General features: G+C 45.8%; 1 protein-coding gene across 1 annotated transcript in view; it reads right to left on the reverse strand.

The window, feature by feature from the left end:
• LOC118357968 (nitric oxide synthase, brain-like) overlaps positions 1-22,102 on the reverse strand; it is a 184,878-nt gene that overhangs the window by 94,555 nt on the left and 68,221 nt on the right. Inside the window, exon 7 of the mRNA XM_052479218.1 lies at positions 19,461-19,552. Within this exon, the coding sequence (XP_052335178.1) occupies positions 19,461-19,552 (92 nt within the window). The remainder of the gene's footprint in view (positions 1-19,460; positions 19,553-22,102) is intronic.

A 22,102-nucleotide genomic window follows, 5' to 3' on the forward strand; every position in this document is an offset into this window, starting at 1 on the left:
GTTACGTATTGCTAAATTGAAATGACCAGGTGTGAAAGTAGATTTAATTTCTTCCCCTTAATTCTATGTTCAGGCTCCTTGGGCCTGAACATAAGAACCACATAAAGCAGAGGTGTGGATTCGAGTCACAAATATGATGACTTGTAACTCGACATTGACTTTAACACCAATGACTCGTGACGTGACTTTGCCTTGAGCCTTATGACTCGACCTGACTTGATATCCTCCCCAAGTCCAAATATAAAAAATGATGATATTAAAAGTGTGCAGCGCATCAACTCTTCATTTAACGGATTACAGTTTGAATCGGACAGCAGCCAATCAAATTGTGCCAGCTGAGAAAAGGTTGCATGTGACAGTGCAGAGGAACGTCGGCGGTGAATTCAGACGGAGCCCTTGGAAAGATGATACACAAAGTTATTATTTTCGGATATAAAGACGACACTGTATCAACACAAAACGAATTGCAACTTACAAAACATATGGGAAGAAAATGACAGTCGGAGGAACAACAACTTCCAACTTTGTTCGACATTTGAAGCTGCACGAAGAACGGTAAGTCGTGGCTAATATATCCGACAGCCAAGCAAAAATGTATAAAACGTTTGGGCACCCTCTGAGGCTGCATAATAATTTACTTGTCGCCATAGAAATGACTACAGTGGCATGCCATCCATTTTCTAATAAAAGCTGAGTACTGGGGTATTGTCCAGACAAAGATATTTAGTGTAGCAATATTAAGTTGTATGAAATTAAATCAGATGTGAAAATAGGCTATGCAAAAATGTGGGCACCCTTGTCATTCTGTTGATTTGAATACCTGTAACTACTTAGCACTGATGAATTGGAACACAATTGGTTTGGTGAGCTCATTAAGACTTGAACTTCATAGACAAGTGCATCCAATCATGAGAAAAGGTATTTAAGGCCAATTGCAAGTTGTTGCCTTCTTTGACTCTCCTCTGAAGAATGGCAAACATGGGGTCCTCAAAACAACTCTCAAATGACCTGAAAACAAAGATTGTTCAACATTATGGTTTAGGAGGAAGGCAAAACACGCTGAGATTTGCTGTCAGTGTCCACTGTGAGGATATGGTGAGGAAATGGAAGACCACAGGCACAGTTCTTGTTAAGGCCAGAAGTGAGAGGCCATGAAAATATCGAAGAGGCAAAGGCAAAGGATGGTGAGAACGGTCAAAACAGCCCACAGACCACCTCCAAAGACCTACAACATCAACTTGCTGCAGATGGTGTCACTGTGCATCGTTCAACAATTCAGCGCACTTTGCACAAGGAGAAGCTGTGTGGGAGAGTGATGGGAAGAAGCCTTTTTCTGCACACATGCCACAAACAGAGTCGCTTGATTTTGGAATAAGGTGCTGTGGACTGATGAAACAAAGACTGAGTTATTTGTTCATAATAAGGGATGTTATGCATGGCGGCAAAAGAACACAGCTGCCCAAGAAAAACACTTGCCACCCACAGTCAAATATGGTGGGGGTTCCATCATGCTGTGTGTGGCTGTGTGGCCAGTGCCGTTACTGGGAATCTTGTTCAAGTTGAGGGTCGCATGATTCCACCCAATATCAGCAGATTCTGGGAATAATGTTGAAGAATCAGTCACAAAAGTTGAACTTACACCGGGCTTGATATTTCAACAAGACAAACCACCCAAAACACTGCTCAAAATCTACCCGGCATTTACATAGAGGAGCAATATAATGTTCTGGAATGGTCCCAGTCCCCAGACCTGAATATCATTGAATCTGTGGGATGATTTGAAACGGCCTGTCCATGCTCGGCAACCATCAAATCTAACTGAACTGGAGATGTTTCTTTGTAAGGAGTGAATGGTCCAAAATACTTCATCCAGAATCCAGACACTCATTAGAGGCTATGGGAAGCATCTAGAGGCTGTTAATTTAGCAAAGGAGGCTCAACAAAATATTGATGTGATATTTCTGTTGGGGGTGCCCAAATTTATGCACCTGTCTATTTTGTTTTGATGCATATTGCACATTTTCTGTTAATCAAATAAACCTCATTTCACTACTGAAATATTACTGTGTCCATCAGTTATTTGATAGATCAAAATGAAATTGCTGATCCAAACACCCAATTATTTATAAATGGAAATCATGGAAATTGTCAGGGGTGCCCAAACTTTTTCATACGACTGTATATATTTTATAACTTTACTGGTGTATCATGTAGGCTAACTTAACGTTAAATCGATGAGCCTCCACACAGTCAGTCAGTGCGGGAACGTGAAAATTGCACCCAAGATTGAGCTACAACTGGCTAGGCAGTTGGTAACCTAAATCCTGCCTGATGTTCCTAAAACAAGGGTCTTTCTCATGGCTACCCATGTATTTCCATGGAAAAATAACATTTATTTGGAAAGTAATAAATATATTTTTAAAAAGCATCCATGATTTTGTAAATGTAATATACTAACTATTACTCCTGTTAAAAATATGAAATGGTATTACATTTGGTGAAGAGCACATTATGACTTGTTTAGGACCAAAACTCAAAATTAAAGACTTGAGGCTTGACATGATACTTGACGGTCTTGACTTGAGACTTGACTGGGACTTGAGTGCTAAGACTTGAGACTTACTTGTGAATTGTAAACAATGACTTGGTCCCAACATTTGTCGCTTAACTTTTGAAATGTATCCTTTAACGGGCATTAACATAAGCAGTCATGATGTTTTCATCTGATTGTCAAACAATCACTATAAAAGGTTCCTGTTGGCCTGGCAAGCTGCAAATGTTCGTCGACCTAAAATATTCCATGGCCAATACAGTGCACTGTGCACCCGTCATTTGAAGAATGGAAAGAGACATCGCCAACAAAACCCTAAGATGTGTAATGAATGACAACGTCCTTCTTTGGGCCTACATCTCATTAGACCTGAACTGTGTCCACTATCTGCGCTCCTCTTGGTCGTTTCTGCCTTGCAAAATTTCCCTGTTATTGTCAAACCACCCTCATTTTTATGAGCGCATTCCACACGTTTTCAAGTCCATTTGCTCCGTTTTCATTAGGTGACATGCGTGCTGATAGATAATAGTGTAGTAGCCTACAGTAGTAATGGCTTATGTTGAACCAATACGGCATAACCCCACTATTTGTTATTATTTATTGAAACTTTATTTAACTAGGCAAGTCAGTTGAGAACAAATTTATTTACAATGACGGCCTACCACGGCCAAAACCGGACGACGCTGGGCCGCCCTATTTTGTCAATACTTTCACCCCTGAAAATAAAGCCACCCCTCCCCAGCGAGAGAGCGCGAGAGAGCGTGAGCGCGAAAGAGCGAGAGAGAGCAAGAGAGCGGAGAGCGAGAGCGAGAGTGAGCAAGAGAGCGAGAGCGAGAGTTCAAGAGATTTATTAGCGAGATCGAGAGTGAGATTACAGAGCCGAGAGAGAGCGAGAGATCCGCTAAGAGAGCCATAGCGAGTGTCAAAGATTCATATATCCATTATTATTCCATATTATCATTCTTCATTATTCATGCATATCTACATATTCCATGTTATTCATATTCATATTATTATTATCTATTCACATATCTACATATTGGCCACATTATTCATATATATTGCTTACTACTATTATATTACTTACTCATTTACTATTACATTATATTATATATTATTATTATTACACTATTACATATATACATATTCATATATATATTATTATTATATTACATATTATTATTATTATTATTACATATTATTATATATTATTACTAACATTATTACATACATATTATTATTATATTATTATTATATGTCATATATATACATATATATATATTATATATATATATTTACACATATATATATACATATTACTATACATATCTGATCAAAACGATTATTACATATATTCTACATATTGCTTATTCTTGCTGATTGTCTGACATAGTCTATATATATATATATACATATATATATATATATATATATATATATATATATATATATATATATATATATATATATGAGATTTGACAACAAATGAAAGTCTACTCACATAGTATCTAAAGGTTTAGCACAGTTTAACCCAGGGGGCTGTGGGACAAGGGAGCCTGGACAGTCTGGCAGGGCTAAAGCTGGGTTACTTTTAGTCCGTCCTCGCTGAACCACTGAACCCATCCTGTTGTGCTACGCTAAAGCCATGACAGGGAAAACCTGTTGACCCTACTAATCTGTCTGTAAATCTCTGACGCCCAGCGGAACAGTGAGAGGAGAGCAGCTGTTATGATCTGGGGGCAGTTAGATACAGCATCTGGGCACCAGTCTCTCTACACGCTCTGTTTACAGACCAGAAACTGGTGGTTATGTGTGGCTCAGTTGGTAAGAGAATGGTGCTGGTAATGATAAGTTCCATGGTCAATACAAGCCCCTAAATGTTAAGGGAATAGACAATATTTTTGAGGCTGAATCAGAAGCAGTCTGCAGATCAGCAGGCTGTGATTTAGCCAACTCCATACTCATTTGATGTCATGCTATACAAAACCTGACAGAGGACATGGCTAAATCACAAACTGATCTGCTATCAGGCTTCTACTACATGCTGACAGTGGCTGAATATTTTTTGATTTATGATATCAAGGACTATCATGGTCTTTGGGAATGTGAGTGAGGCGAGGTGACTTTAATTCAGTGCAGGATGAGTCAGACTGATACAGTTTGCCATTAATTAATTTGGGAGTAAAGACGTAGTTTGATTAGGCAGAGCTGTATTGGACTGATAAAGGACTAGCTGTGAGAAAAGTCTAGCAGACTAGAGAGATGCAGTTGAAGAGACACAGACAGACAGAGAAAGAGAGATGGAAAGAGGGAGAGATGAAGAGAGGGAGAGATGGAAAAGAGAGAGAGATGAAGAGGAGGTTTTTATTAGAGGAAGAGATGCAGAGGATTAGATTTTTACAGATGGAGATATTTACACACAACATATTATTATAATTAACATTTTTACACAATTTTTATTGAAGACCAAACACTCTATAATACACTCTCATATTTTACATATTACTGTTCACACTTACATACACACTTACTACACACTACACCCATTACACTGATGATATTACACTTACTATTTACATCGCATATTTTTACACTTTATATTACACCGATATTAACATGACCTGATATTTTTATTGAGACCGACATGCGCACACTTTACAACATACATCTCCATATTTACTGCACTTATTATTTACATTTTACATGTTATAATTTATTACAAACAGACTTATTATTTACAGACCGACATGCTACACACTTTACACGCACTCAAGACATAAGACAGCATCTTTACATGTACATCTTATTTACACTTTATTATGCACTACACTTATTATTTTTATTACACGACACTCATTACTTACTATTATCACACTTTACATATTTCTTATTACACTGCATTAATTCTATACTTACCATCACATTTTTACATTTATTACACTTATTATTTACATTAACCTTATTACTTAATATTAATTACTTATTACACTGACACATACATCATTTATTATGCACATTACTATTTTATTGCACGCGCCTTATTACTACTACACGTTATTATTCATTAATTACTTTCATTACACTTATTATTTATTGACCTTATGATGGAGAGACTGTGTTCTGGAGAGGGAGAGATAGAGAGGAATTAATACATCTGGATATTTATTGAGATTTGCACATGCTATTAGATCGATTAGGACTTTATTATTTAATACATTTATATTATACTATTACTATTAATCATTTACTACATAATTTTATTACACATCATTATTATTACTTAATTATCGATTATTTACTACATCGTCATACTTCAACATGACCCATTATACACACCTTATTACTTACTACACTTATTATTTTACACCTTCATACTTTATTTTACATTATTATTACATTACACTTACTATTAATCTTATTATTATTAATCTTATTATTTATTACTTATATTTACACTTATTATTTAATCTTATCATTGATGACATTAAACACACTTATTATTTACTACACTTATATACTTTATTACTTTTACACTACACTTATTATTACACTTATATTACTACATCACATTTATTATTTATTACACTTCGACATTAACATTACTTATATTTATTACATCTATATACACTTTATTACTATTAACATTACTATTACATACACTTATTATTTATTACACTTTATTATTAACACACTTGACTTATTATTATCATTATAATACACTTATTATTTTTACTACACTTATATTACATTTACTACACATTATTATTATTACACTTATTACACACATTATTTATTTACACACTTACATTTAAACACACTTATTATTATTACACTTTATTATTTACATCACTTATTACATTACACTATATTTTTACATGACATATTACACTTATTACATTACATTATGACATTTACAGATGGAGAAGAAGAGATGGAGAGGAAGAGATTGAGAGGAGAGAGATTGAGAGGAGAGATGGAGAGGGAGAGATGGAGAGGAAGAGATGGAGAGGAGAGATGGAGAGGTGAGATGGAGAAGGAGGGATTGAGAGGGAGAGATGGAGAGGAGAGATGGAGAGGAAGAGATGGAGAGGAAGAGATGGAGAGGGGAGAGATTGAGAGGAGAGATGGAGAGTAAGAGATGGAGAGGAAGAGATGGAGAGAGACATCGATGCGATGAGACGACAGTACTATTTTAATTTTATTTATTACATTATTATTATTATTTATTACACTTATACTTATTTATTACACATTAACTCATTTACTTTATTATTTTGACGACCTTATCATTTTACACACTTAATAACGACACCTATTTATTTTTACTTTATTATTTAACACACTTATTACTTATTACACATTATTATTATTACTCTTATTACTTAACATCACTTATTTACTACACTTATTATTTACACACTTATTATTACACTTACTATTATATACACTTATTACTTAATACATTATTTATTACACTTATTATTTATTACTTATTTACTATCTTATTATTTAACACACTTATTATTTACATTACACTTATTATTTACTACACTTATTATTTATTACACTATTATTTACTACACTTATTACTATACACTTATTATATTACACTTACATTTACTACTTATTACTATACACTTATTATTATTTATTACACTTATTATTTATTACACTTATTATTTATTACACTTATTATTTACACATCTTATTTATTACACTTACTTATTTAACACACTTATTATTTACATACACTTATTATTTTATTACTATATTATTATTAACACACTTATTACTTTAATACACTTATTACTTATACACACTTATTAGGGAGATTAGAGGAAGAGATGGAGAGGAGAGATGGAGAAGAGATGCAGGTGGGAGAGGAGAGAGAGATGGAGAGGAAGAATGGAGAGGGAGATGGAGAGGAAGAGATGGAGAGGAAGAGATGAGAGGGAGATGGAGAGGAGAGATGGAGAGGGAGAGGTGGAGAGGTGGGAGAGGAAGAGATTGAGAAGATGGATAGGAGAGATGGAAGAGATGGAGAGGAAGACGGAGAGGAGAGATGGAGAGGGGAGAAATGGAGAGGAAGAGATTGAGAGGAAGAGATGGAGAGGGAGAGGTGAGAGGAAGAAATGGAGAGGAAGAGATGGAGAGGAAGAGATGGAGAGGGAGAGATGGAGAGGGAGACATGGAGGGAGAGATAAAGAGGGAGATTTGGAGAGGAAGAGATTACAGGGAGAGATGGGAGAGGGAGAGATGGAGACACTATTAGAAGATGGACAGGAATTATTTACTACACTTATTTTTAGGAAGAGATATCTTATTATTACACATTATTTTTTAGATGGAGAAAAGAGATGGAGAGGAAGAGATTGAGATATTATTTTTACACACTTAGGAGGAGAGATGGAAAGAGATGGAGAGGAAGAGAAGAGATGGAGAGGGAGAGATGGAGAGGGAGAGATGGAGAGGGAGAGATGGAGAGGAAGAGATGGAGAGGAGAGATGGAGAGGAAGAGATGGAGAGGAAGAGATGGAGAGGGGATGGAGAGGAAGAGATGGAGAGGAAGAGATGGAGAGGAAGAGATGGAGAGGAGAGATGGAGAGGAAGAGATGGAGAGGAGAGAGAGAGGATGGAGGGAGAGATGGAGAGGGAGAGAGGGAGATGGAGAGGGAGATGGAGAGGAGAGAGATGGAGAGGAGAGATGGAGAGGAAGAGATGGAGAGGGAGAGATGGAGAGGAGAGATGGAGAGGAAGAGATGGAGAGGGAGAGATGGAGATGGGGAGAGATGGAGAGGGAGATGGAGAGGAGAGATGGAGAGGAGAGATGGAGAGGGAGAGATGGAGAGGAAGAGATGGAGAGGGAGAGATGGAGATGGAGAGATGGGAAGGATAGATGGAGGGAGAGATGGAGAGGAAGAGATGGAGAGGGAGAGATGGAGAGAGGGAGAGAGATGGAGAGGGGAGAGATGGAGAGGAAGAGATGGAGAGGAAGATGGAGAGGAGAGATGGAGAGGAGAGATGGAGAGGAAGAGATGGAGAGGAGAGATGGAGATGGAGAGGAGAGAGAAGAGATGGAGAGGGAGAGATTGAGAGGAGAGATGGAGAGGGAGAGATGGAGAGGGAGAGATGGAGAGAGAAGAGATGGAGAGGGAGAGATGGGAGAGGGGAGAGGTGGAGAGAGAGATGGAGAGGGAGAGAAGAGATGAGGGAGAGATGGAGAGGGAGAGATGGAGAGGAAGAGATGGAGAGGGAGAGATGGAGAGGGGAGATGGAGAGGAGAGATGGAGAGGAAGAGATGGAGAGGGAGGAGAGAGGAAGAGATGGAGAGGGAGAGATGGAGAGGAAGAGATGGAGAGGAAGAGATGGAGAGGGAGAGATGGAGAGGGAGAGGGAGAGAGGAAGAGATGGAGAGGGAGAGATGGAGAGGAGAGATGGAGAGAGAGATGGAGAGGGAGAGATGGAGAGGGAGAGATGGAGAGGGAGAGATGGAGAAGAGATGGAGGGAGAGATGGAGGGAGAGATGGAGAGGGAGAGATGGAGAGGGAGAGAGGAGAGAGGATGGAGAGGGAGAGATGGAGAGGGAGAGATGGAGAGGGAGAGGTGGAGAGGCAGAGATGGAGAGGGAGAGATGGAGAGGAAGAGATGGAGAGGAGAGATGGAGAGGGAGATGGAGAGGAGAGATGGAGAGGGAGAGATGGAGATGGAGAGTTTTATTACTTTTAAAACATCCATATTAAGAGATGGAGAGGGAAGAGATGGAGAGGGAGAGGTGGAGAGGGAGAGATGGAGAGGAAGAGATGGAGAGGAGAGATGGAGAGGAAGAGTGGAGAGGAAGAGATGGAGACAGGAAGAGATGGAGAGGGAGAGATGGAGAGGGAGAGATGGAGAGAAGAGATGGAGAGGAGAGATGGAGAGGGAGAGGTGGATAGGAAGAGATGGAGAGGGAGAGATGGAGAGGAAGAGATGGAGAGAGAAGAGAGATGGAGAGGAAGAGATGGAGAGGGGAGAGATGGAGAGGGAGAGATGGAGAGGGAGATGGAAGTTTTGGAGACTGTTGTAGAAGATGGAGAGGGAGAGATGGAGAGGAAGAGATGGGAGAGATGGAGAGATGGAGAGGAAGATATGGAGAGGTGGAGAGAAGGAGAGAGGAAGAGATGGATAGGAAGAGATGGAGAGGGAGAGATGGAGAGGAAGAGATGGAGAGGGAGAGATGGAGAGGAGAGATGGAGAGGAGAGATGGAGAGGAAGAGATGGAGAGGAGAGGAAGAGATGGAGAGGGAGAGATGGAGAGGAAGAGATGGAGATGGAGAGATGGAGAGGAGAGATGGGAGAGGAAGAGATGGAGAGGAGAGATGGAGAGGAAGAGATGGAGAGGAGAGATGGAGAGGGGAGAGATGGAGATGGGAGATGGAGACTGGGAGGGAGAGATGGAGAGGAGATGGAGAGGAAGAGATGGAGAGGAGAGATTGAGAGGGAGAGGGAGAGAGGAAGAGATGGAGAGGAGAGATGGGAGAGGGGGAGATGGAGAGGAGGGATGGAGAGGGAGAGGGAGAGGTGGAGAGGGAGAGATGGAGAGGGAGAGATGGAGAGGGAGAGATGGGAGAGGAGAGATGGAGAGGAGATGGAGAGGAGAGATGGAGAAGGAGATGGAGAGGAAGAGATAGAGAGAGGAGGGAGATGGAGAGGGAGAGATGGAGAGGGAGAGATGGAGAGGGAGAGATGGAGAGGAAGAGATGGAGAGGTGGAGAGATGGAGAGGGAGAGGTGGAGAGATAGAGATGGAGAGGGAGAGATGGAGAGGGAGAGATGGAGAGGAAGAGATGGAGAGGAGAGATGGAGATGGAAAAGATGGAAGGAGGTGGAGAGGGAGAGAGGAGGAGAGATGGAGAGGAAGAGATGGAGAGGAAGAGATGGAGAGGAAGAGATGGAGAGGGGAGAGATGGAGAGGAAGAGATGGAGAGGGAGAGATGGAGAGGAGAGATGGAGAGGAGAGATGGAGAGGGAGAGATGGAGGAGATGGAGAGGAAGAGATGGAGAGGAAGAGATGGAGAGGGAGAGATGGAGAGAAGAGAGAGAGGAAGGGAGAGGGAGAGATGGAGAGGCAGAGATGGAGAGGGAGAGAGGAAAAGATGGAGAAGGAGAGATGGAGAGGGAGAGATAGAGAGGGAGAGGGAGAGATGGAGAGGGAGAGATGGAGAGGAAGAGATGGAGAGGGAGAGATGGAGAGGAAGAGATGGAGAGGAAGAGATGGGAGAGGGAGAGATGGAGAGGGAGAGATGGAGAGGAAGAGATGGAGAGATGGAGAGAGGGAGAGATGGAGAGGAAGAGATGGAGAGGGAGAGATTGAGAGGGAGAGAGGGAGAGATGGAGAGGGAGAGGGAGAGATGGAGAGGGAGAGATGGAGAGGGAGAGATGGAGAGGAAGAGATGGAGAGGGAGAGATGGAGAGGTGGAGAGATGGAGAAGGAGGGATGGAGAGGGAGAGATAGAGAGGGAGAGGGAGAGATGGAGAGGGAGAGATGGAGAGGGGGAGATGGAGAGGCAGAGATGGAGAGGGAGAGAGGGAAAGATGGAGAAGGAGAGATGGAGAGGGAGAGATAGAGAGGGAGAGGGAGAGATGGAGAGGGAGAGATGGAGAGGGAGAGATGGAGAGGGAGAGATGGAGAGGAAGAGATGGAGAGGAAGAGATGGAGAGGAAGAGATGGAGAGGGAGAGATGGAGGCTACATTAAGAGATGGAGAGGGAGAGATGGAGAGGAAGAGATGGAGAGGGAGAGATGGAGAGGAAGAGATGGAGAGGAAGAGATGGAGAGGAAGATATGGAGAGGGAGAGATGGGAGATGGGAGAGGGGAGAGATGGAGAGGAAGAGATGGAGAGGAAGAGATGGAGAGGGAGAGATGGAGAGGAAGAGATGGAGAGGAAGAGATGGAGAGGAAGAGATGGAGAGGGAGAGATGGAGAGACACACTACACACTTTATATTAAACACCAAAACATTACACTTATTTTTCATTACACTATTTTTACTACACTTAATATTTATTACACTTATTAATATTTTTTATTATTTCTTATACACTTTACACTTATTGGCTCACACTTAATATTTTACACTGACATGTCATTACTTGGAGAGGAAGAGATGAGGAAGAGATGGAGAGGGAGAGATGAGAGGAGAGATGGAGAGGAGAGATGGAGAGGGAGAGGTGGACAGGAAGAGATGGAGAGGAGAGATGGATAGGGAGAGATGGAGAGGGAGAGGGAGAGATAAGAGATGGAGAGGGAGAGGGAGAGAGGAAGAGATGGAGAGGATAGATGGAGAGGGAGAGATGGAGAGGGAGAGATGGAGAGGGAGAGATGGAGAGGAAGAGATGGAGAGGAAGAGATGGAGAGGGAGAGATGGAGAGGGAGAGATGGAGAGGGAGAGATGGAGAGGGAGAGGTGGAGAGGGAGAGATGGAGAGGGAGAGATGGAGAGGGAGAGATGGAGAGGAGAGATGGAGAGGAAGAGATGGAGAGGAAGAGATGGAGAGGGAGAGATGGAGAGGGAGAGATGGAGAGGGAGAGATGGAGAGGGAGAGGTGGAGAGGAAGAGATGGAGAGGGAGAGATGGAGAGGGAGAGATGGAGAGGAAGAGATGGAGAGGGAGAGATGGAGAGGAAGAGATGGAGAGGAAGAGATGGAGAGGGAGAGATGGAGAGGGAGAGATGGAGAGGAGAGATGGAGAGGGAGAGATGGAGAGGAAGAGATGGAGAGGGAGAGATGGAGAGGGAGAGATGGAGAGATGGAGAGGAAGAGATGGAGAGGGAGAGATGGAGAGGAAAGATGGGAGAGGGAGAGGGAGAGAGATGGAGAGGGAGAGATGGAGAGGAGAGATGGAGAGGGAGAGGTGGAGAGGGAGATGGAGAGGGAGAGATGGAAAGGAGAGATGGAGAGGGAGAGGTGGAGAGGCAGAGATGGAGAGGGAGAAGGAGAGGAGGAGAGATGGAGAGGAAGAGATGGAGAGGAGAGATGGAGAGGGAGAGATGGAGAGGGGAGAGAGGAGAGGAGAGATGGAGAGGAGAGATGGAGAGAAAGAGATGGAAAAGGAGAGATGGAGAGGAAGAGGTGGAGAGGAAGAGATGGAGAGGGAGAGATGGAGAGAGGAGAGGGAGAGATGGAGAGAGGGAGAGAGGAGATGGAGAGGGAGAGATGGAAAGAGATGGAGAGGGAGAGAGAGAGGGAGAGATGGAGAGGGAGAGATAGGAGAGAAAGAGATGGAGAGGTGAAGAGATGGGAGAGGAAGAGATGGAGAGGGAGAGAGGGAGAGATGGAGAGGAAGAGATGGAGAGGGAGAGATGGAGAGATGGAGAAGGAGAAATGGAGAGGGAGAGATGGAGAGGGAGAGATGGAGAGGAAGAGATGGAGAGGGAGAGATGGAGAGGGAGAGATGGAGAGGGAGAGATTGAAGAGGGAGAGATGAGAGGGAGAGATGGAGAGGTGGAGAGATGGAGAAGGAGGGATGGAGAGGGAGAGATAGAGAGGGAGAGATGGAGAGGGAGAGATGGAGAGGGAGAGATGGAGAGGGAGATGGAGGAGATGGAGAGGGAGAGATGGAGAGGAAGAGATGGAGAGGGAGAGATTGGAGGGAGAGATGGAGAGGGAGAGATGGAGAGGGGAGAGATGGAGAGGGAGAGATGGAGAGGGAGAGATGAGAGGGAGAGATGGAGAGGAAGAGATGGAGAGGGAGAGATGGAGGTGGGAGAGATGGAGAGAGGGAGAGATGGAGAAAGGAAGAGATGGAGAGGAAGAGATGGAGAGGGAGAGATGGAGAGAGGGAGAGATGGAGAGGAAGAGATGGAGAGGGAGAGATGGAGAGGAAGAGATGGAGAGGAGAGATGGAGAGGAGAGATGGAGAGGAGAGATGGAGAGGGGAGAGGTGAGAGGAAGAGATGGAGAGGGAGAGATGGAGAGGGAGAGATGGAGAGGAAGAGATGGAGAGGAAGAGGTGGAGAGGAAGAGATGGAGAGGGAGAGATGAGAGGAGAGGGAGAGATGGAGAGGGAGAGATGGAGGAGAGATGGAGAGGGAGAGATGGAGAGGAAGAGATGGAGAGGAAGAGATGGAGAGGGAGAGGGAGAGATGGAGAGGGAGAGATGGAGAGGGAGAGATGGAGAGGAAGAGATGGGAGGAAGAGATGGAGAGGAAGAGATGGAGAGGGAGAGATGGAGAGGGAGAGATGGAGAGGGAGAGATGGAGAGATGGAGAGGGAGAGATGGAGAGGGAGAGATGGAGAGGGAGAGGATGGAGGGAGGGAGAGGTGGAAGAGATGGAGAGGGAGAGATGGAGAGGAAGAGATGGAGAGGAGAGATGGAGAGGGAGAGATGGAGAGGAAGAGATGGAGAGGAGAGATGGAGAGGAGAGATGGAGAGAGAGAGGTGAGAGGAGAGATGGAGAGGAGAGATGGAGAGGGAGAGATGGAGAGGGAGAGATGGGAGGAGAGAGGAGAGGGAGAGATGGAGAGGAGAGAGATGGAGAGGAAGAGATGGAGAGGGAGAGGGTGGAGAGGAGAGATGGAGAGGGAGAGAGATGGAGAGGGAGAGATGGAGGAGAGATGGAGAGGGAGAGGTGGAGAGAAGGAGAGAGGAGAGATGGAGAGGGAGAGATGGAGAGGAAGAGATGGAGAGGAAGAGGTGGAGAGGAGAGGTGGGAGAGGGAGAGATGGAGAGGGAGAGATGGAGAGGAGAGATGGAGAGGAAGAGATGGAGAGGGAGAGATGGAGAGGAAGAGATGGAGAGGGAGAGATGGAGAGGAGAGATGGAGAGGGAGAGATGGAGAGGAAGAGATGGAGAGGAAGAGATGGAGAGGAGAGATGGAGAGGAGAGATGGAGAGGGAGAGATGGAGAGGAAGAGATGGAGAGAGGAGAGATGGAGAGGAAGAGATGGAGAGGGGAGAGGAGAGAGGAAGAGATGGAGAGGGAGAGATGGAGAGGAAGGGAGAGATGGAGAGGAAGAGATGGAGAGGGAGATAGGGAGAGGAGAGGAGAGATGGAGAGGAAGAGATGGAGAGAGGGAGAGATGGAGAGGGAGAGATGGAGAGGAAGAGATGGAGAGGAAGAGATGGAGAGAGGGGAGATGGAGAGGAAGAGATGGAGAGGGAGAGATGGAGAGGAAGAGATGGAGAGGGAGAGATGGAGAGGAAGAGATGGAGAGGGAGAGATGGAGAGGAAGAGATGGAGAGGGAGAGGATGGAGAGGAAGAGATGGAGAGGGAGAGATGGAGAGGAAGAGAGATGGAGAGGAAGAGATGGAGAGGGAGAGATGGAGAGGGAGAGATGGGAGGAGAGGCAGATGGAGAGGAAGAGATGGAGAGGGAGAGATGGAGAGGAAGAGATGGAGAGGGAGAGATGGAGAGGGAGAGATGGAGAGGAGAGATGGAGAGGAAGAGATGGAGAGGAGAGATGGAGAGGTGGGAGAGATGAGAGGAGAGGATGGAGAGGAGAGGTGGAGAGGAAGAGATGGAGAGGGAGAGATGGAGAGAGGGAGAGAGATGGAGAGGGGAGAGATGGACACTGGAGAGGGAGAGATGGAGATTAGAGAGAGAGGGAGAGATGGAGAGGAAGAGATGGAGAGGGAGAGATAGGAGAGGAAGAGATGGAGAGGAGAGATGGGAGAGGGAGAGATGGAGAGGGAGAGATGAGAGGGAGAGGTGGAGAGATGGAGAGGGAGAGATGGAGAGGGAGAGATGGAGAAGGAGAGATGGAGAGGGGGAGATGGAGAGGGAGAGGGAGAGATGGAGAGGGAGAGATGGAGAGGGAGAGATGGAGAGGAAGAGATGGAGAGGGAGAGATGGGAGAGGAGATGGAGAGGAAGAGATGGAGAGGAGAGATGGAGAGGGAGAGTGGAGAGGGAGAGGGAGAGATGGAGAGGGAGAGATGGAGGAGGAAGAGATGGAGGAGAGATGGGAGAGGAAGAGATGGAGAGAAGGAGAGAGATGGAGAGGGAGAGATGGAGAGGAAGAGGAGAGATGGAGAGGGAGAGATGGAGAGGAAGAGATGGAGAGGGAGATGGAGAGGGAGAGATGGAGAGGGAGAGATGGAGAGGAAGAGATGGAGAGGGAGAGAGGAGAGGAGAGAAGAGATGGAGAGGAGAGATGGAGAGGGAGAGGTGAGAGAGATGGAGAGGAGAGAGATGGAGAGGGAGAGATGGAGAGGGAGAGGTGGAGAGGAGAGGTGGAGAGATTGGAGTGGAGAGGGAGAGATGGAGAGGGAGAGATGGAGAGGAGATGGAGAGGGAGAGATGGAGAGGAAGAGGTGGGAGAGATGGAGAGGAGAGATGGAGAGGGAGAGATGGAGAGGGAGAGATGGAGAGGGAGGTGGAGAGATGGAGAGGGAGAGATGAGGAGGGAGAGAGGTGGAGAGGAGAGGTGGAGAGGAAGAGATGGAGAGGAGAGGTGGAGAGGAAGAGATGGAGGAGAGATGGAGAGGAAGAGATGGAGAGGAAGAGATGGAGAGGAAGAGATGGAGAGGGAGAGATGGAGAGGAAAGAGATGGAGAGGAAGAGATGGCAGAGAGATGGAGAGGAAGAGATGGAGAAGAGATGGAGAGGAAGAGACATGGAGAGGAAGAGATGGAGAGGGAGAGATGGAGATGAGATGGAGAGGAAGAGATGGAGAGGGAGAGATGGAGAGGAAGAGAGGGAGAGGAAGAGATGGAGAGGAAGAGATGGAGAGGGAGAGATGGAGAGGGAGAGATGGAGAGGAAGAGAGGAGAGGGAGAGATGGAGAGGGAGAGATGGAGAGGAAGAGATGGGAGAGGGAGAGATGGAGAGGAAGAGAGAGGAGAGGGAGAGATGGAGAGGAGAGAGAAAAGATGGAGAAGAGGTGGAGAGGATAGAGAGGGGAGAGGGAGAGATGGAGAGGGAGAGAGATGGAGAGGAAGAGATGGAGAGGAGAGATGGGAGAGGATGGAGAGGTGAGAGAGATGGAGAGGGAGAGATGGAGAGGAGAGATGGAGGAGAGGTGGAGATGAGAGATGGAGAGGGAGAGATGGAGAGGGAGAGATGGAGAGGGAGAGATGGAGAGGGAGAGAGGTGGAGAGATGGAGAGGGAGAGATGGAGAGGAAGAGATGGAGAGGGAGAGATGGAGAGGGAGAGGTGGAGAGGGAGAGATGGAGAGGGAGAGATGGAGAGGGGAGATGGAGAGGAAGAGATGGAGAGGGAGAGATGGAGAGGGAGAGATGGAGAGGAAGAGATGGAGAGGGAGAGATGGAGAGGGAGAGATGGAGAGATGGAGAGGGAGAGATGGAGAGGGAGAGATGGAGAGGAAGAGATGGAGAGGGAGAGATGGAGAGGGAGAGAGAGGGAGAGATGGAGAGGGAGAGATGGAGAGGAAGAGATGGAGAGGGAGAGGTGGAGAGATGGAGAGGGAGAGATGGAGAGGAAGAGATGGAGAGGGAGAGATGGAGAGGGAGAGGTGGGAGAGATGGAGAGGGAGAGATGGAGAGGAGAGATGGAGAGGAGAGATGGAGAGGAGAGAGATGGAGAGGGAGAGATGGAGAGGGAGAGATGGAGAGGGAGAGATGGAGAGGAAGGAGGGGAGAGATGGGAGGAGAGATGGAGAGGTGGAGGTGGGAGAGGGAGAGATGGAGAGGGAGAGATGGAGAGATGGGAGAGATGGAGAGGGAGAGATGGAGAGGGGATGGAGGTGGAGAGATGGAGAGGAGAGATGGAGAGGGGAGAGATGGAGAGGAGAGGTGGAGAGGGAGAGGTGGAGAGGGAGATGGAGTGGAGAGATGGAGAGGAGAGATGGAGAGGGAGAGATGGAGAGGGAGAGATGGAGAGGAAGAGGTGGAGAGGAAGAGATGAGGGAGAGGTGGAGAAGAGATGGAGAGGAAGAGATGGAGAGGGAGAGATGGAGAGGAAGAGATGGAGAGGGAGAGATGGAGAGGGAGAGATGGAGAGGGAGAGATGGAGAGGAAGAGATGGAGAGGGAGAGATGGAGAGGAAGAGATGGAGAGGGAGAGATGGAGAGGGAGAGATGGAGAGGAGAGATGGAGAGGAAGAGATGGAGAGGAAGAGATGGAGAGGGAGAGATGGAGAGGGAGAGATGGAGAGGAAGAGATGGAGAGGGAGAGATGGAGAGGAAGAGATGGAGAGGAAGAGATGGAGAGGGAGAGATGGAGAGGAAGAGATGGAGAGGAAGAGATGGAGAGGGAGAGATGGAGAGGGAGAGATGGAGAGGAGAGGAAGAGAGGAGAGATGGAGAGGGAGAGATGGAGAGGAAGAGATGGAGAGGAAGAGGTGGAGAGGGAGAGAGATGGAGAGGGAGAGAGATGGAGAGGTGGGAGAGGTGGAGAGGAAGAGATGGAGAGGAGAGGTGGAGAGGAAGAGATGGAGAGGGAGAGGTGGAGAGGGAGAGATGGAGAGGGAGAGATGGAGAGGAGAGAGAGATGGAGAGATGGAGATGGAGAGGGAGAGATGGAGAGATGGAGAGGGAGAGATGGAGAGGAAGAGATGGAGAGGGAGAGATGGAGAGGGAGAGGGAGAGATGGAGAGGGAGAGATGGAGAGGGAGAGGTGGAGAGGGAGAGGTGGAGAGGGAGAGGTGGAGAGATGGAGAGGGAGAGATGGAGAGGGAGAGGTGGAGAGGGAGAGGTGGAGAGGGAGAGGTGGAGAGGAAGAGATGGAGAGGGAGAGATGGAGAGGAAGAGATGGAGAGGAAGAGATGGAGAGGAAGAGATGGAGAGGAAGAGATGGAGAGGAAGAGATGGAGAGGAAGAGATGGAGAGGAAGAGATGGAGAGGAAGAGATGGAGAGGGAGAGATGGAGAGGAAGAGATGGAGAGGGAGAGATGGAGAGGGAGAGATGGAGAGGGAGAGATGGAGAGGAAGAGATGGAGAGGGAGAGATGGAGAGGAAGAGATGGAGAGGGAGAGATGGAGAGGAAGAGATGGAGAGGAAGAGATGGAGAGGAAGAGATGGAGAGGAAGAGATGGAGAGGGAGAGATGGAGAGGGAGAGATGGAGAGGGAGAGGTGGAGAGGGAGAGAGGTGGAGAGGAAGAGATGGAGAGGGAGAGATGGAGAGGGAGAGATGGAGAGGGAGAGATGGAGAGGAGAGGTGGAGAGGGAGAGGTGGAGAGGGAGAGGTGGAGAGGGAGAGGTGGAGAGGGAGAGATGGAGAGGAGAGGGAGAGGAAGAGATGGAGAGGGAGAGGTGGAGAGGAAGAGATGGAGAGGGAGAGGTGGAGAGGAAGAGATGGAGAGGGAGAGATGGAGAGGGAGAGATGGAGAGGGAGAGATGGAGAGGGAGAGATGGAGAGGGAGAGATGGAGAGGGAGAGATGGAGAGGAAGAGATGGAGAGGGAGAGGTGGAGAGGAAGAGATGGAGAGGGGGAGAGATGGAGAGGGAGAGGTGGAGAGGAAGAGATGGAGAGGAAGAGATGGAGAGGAAGAGATGGAGAGGGAGAGATGGAGAGGAAGAGATGGAGAGGGAGAGATGGAGAGGGAGAGATGGAGAGGGAGAGATGGAGAGGAAGAGATGGAGAGGGAGAGATGGAAGGGAAGAGATGGAGAGGGAGAGATGGAGAGGGAGAGATGGAGAGGGAGAGATGGAGAGGAAGAGATGGAGAGGGAGAGTGAGAGATGAAGAGATTAACTGAGGTTCAAGGTGACGGAAAAATAAACGCAGGGAGGGAAATAGAAAACAGAGAGATCCAGATGGAGAAACTGAACTAAAGGGAAGTGAATGACAGACCAGCAGAACATAGAGAGGAGAGGAGACAGAAAAGAGACAGAAAGACAACACTGAGAAAAGGGACAGGGAAACGAACAAACACAATTTGAGAAAATGAACTGCAATTTTTAAAGGAACAGGTTGGCTTTCTTTTATCTAGCTAGGTCTTTTTTATTTGTCTAAATGTGCACTACCAACTCACCTCAGGTTTCCTTTATTAGTGGCATACTTGATGTGGTTGCAGATGTAATTGTACATTCCGTGAGCCGTTGTGCAGTCCCTGGCATCGAATACCTGTTACAAAAACATGTATTTAAAGAATGTTACTCAAATATTTAGAACGCTACCACAGTTTTATTGAGAGCAAATCTTTCATCCTGAAGTTCTTCATCACGTCACCACACATGAAACAACTAAAATTCAACACATATTTAAGGATCCAAGGACCTCAGTAAAAGCATGTTGTCATTTCTTGTTAACGCTATATGGTCAGGCAAATAAATGAAAGTGGCATCACTCTATTTTCCATTACAGTGTGATTCACCTTAGATATCACTTCTTTCATCCTCAGCCTATATTTGATCGTTTTACTCCTAACCTTTGGGATGTCTGCCCTGCCTCCGTCAGGGTGTATATAGACATAAAAGACAATAAGTTATTGAAATAAAATGGTGGAATACATCCCTCTGCAATGCATTTATTTTTCAAAGTTGACCTTTCCTTCTATTCAGTGCTTTACCCGATCGGTGCAAATTAGTCACATGTATTGACATATTACACAGATCATGATGAGAGGGGGGGGGGTGTTATATACCTCCATTCCAGTGGATTTTAGATGTTTCTTCATAACTGGTGGCATATTAGCTTTAGTTTGGACAAAATCTAATCGAATTGTATCGGTCTCGTACACATATTTTGCAGATGTTATCGCAGGTGTAGCGAAATGCTTATGTCCCTAGCTCTAACTGCAGTATACCTTACAATGCAAAACTGGTTGGTAAGTGATCAAATACTTATGTCATGCAATAAAATGCAAATTAATTACTTAAAAATCGTACAATGTGATTTTCTGGATTTTTGTTTTAGATTCCGTCTCTCACTGTTTAACTGTACCTATGATAAAAATGACAGACCTCTACATGCTTTGTAAGTAGGAAAACCTGCAAAATCGGCAGTGTATCAAATACTTGTTCTCCCTACAGTATATACAGCTTACAGTGCTGTTACTGACCTGTAGTTTGGACCACTGGATGCATCCTACACAGTGTTGTTACTGACCTGTAGTTTAGACCACTGGATACGTCCTACACAGTGTTGTTACTGACCTGTAGTTTAGACCACTGGATGCATCCTACACAGTGTTGTTACTGACCTGTAGTTTAGACCACTGGATACGTCCTACACAGTGTTGTTACTGACCTCTAGTTTAGACCACTGGATACGTCCTACACAGTGTTGTTACTGACCTGTAGTTTGGACCACTGGATGCATCCTACACAGTGCTGTTACTGACCTGTAGTTTGGACCACTGGATGCATCCTCCACAGTGTTGTTACTGACCTGTAGTTTAGACCACTGGATGCATCCTACACAGTGTTGTTACTGACCTGTAGTTTAGACCACTGGATGCGTCCTCCACAGTGTTGTTACTGACCTGTAGTTTAGACCACTGGATGCATCCTACACAGTGTAGTTACTGACCTGTAGTTTAGACCACTGGATGCGTCCTCCACAGTGTTGTTTACTGACCTGTAGTTTAGACCACTGGATGCATCCTACACAGTGTTGTTACTGACCTGTAGTTTAGACCACTGGATGCGTCCTACACAGTGTTGTTACTGACCTGTAGTTTAGACCACTGGATGCGTCCTACACAGTGTTGTTACTGACCTGTAGTTTAGACCACTGGATGCGTCCTACACAGTGTTGTTACTGACCTGTAGTTTAGACCACTGGATGCGTCCTACACAGTGTTGTTACTGACCTGTAGTTTAGACCACTGGATGCGTCCTACACAGTGTTGTTACTGACCTGTAGTTTAGACCACTGGATGCGTCCTACACAGTGTTGTTACTGACCTGTAGTTTAGACCACTGGATGCGTCCTACACAGTGTTGTTACTGACCTGTAGTTTAGACCACTGGATGCGTCCTACACAGTGTTGTTACTGACCTGTAGTTTAGACCACTGGATACGTCCTACAGAGTGTTGTTACTGACCTGTAGTTTAGACCACTGGATGCGTCCTACACAGTGTTGTTACTGACCTGTAGTTTAGACCACTGGATGCGTCCTACACAGTGTTGTTACTGACCTGTAGTTTAGACCACTGGATGCGTCCTACACAGTGTTGTTACTGACCTGTAGTTTAGACCACTGGATACGTCCTACAGAGTGTTGTTACTGACCTGTAGTTTAGACCACTGGATGCGTCCTACACAGTGTTGTTACTGACCTGTAGTTTAGACCACTGGATGCGTCCTACACAGTGTTGTTACTGACCTGTAGTTTAGACCACTGGATGCGTCCTACACAGTGTTGTTACTGACCTGTAGTTTAGACCACTGGATACGTCCTACACAGTGTTGTTACTGACCTGTAGTTTAGACCACTGGATGCGTCCTACACAGTGTTGTTACTGACCTGTAGTTTAGACCACTGGATACGTCCTACACAGTGTTGTTACTGACCTGTAGTTTAGACCACTGGATGCGTCCTACACAGTGTTGTTACTGACCTGTAGTTTAGACCACTGGATGCGTCCTACACAGTGTTGTTACTGACCTGTAGTTTAGACCACTGGATGCGTCCTACACAGTGTTGTTACTGACCTGTAGTTTAGACC

This window comes from Oncorhynchus keta, chromosome 25 (assembly GCF_023373465.1).
Source record: "Oncorhynchus keta strain PuntledgeMale-10-30-2019 chromosome 25, Oket_V2, whole genome shotgun sequence".
In the NCBI taxonomy this organism is placed as follows: Eukaryota; Metazoa; Chordata; class Actinopteri; order Salmoniformes; family Salmonidae; genus Oncorhynchus; species Oncorhynchus keta.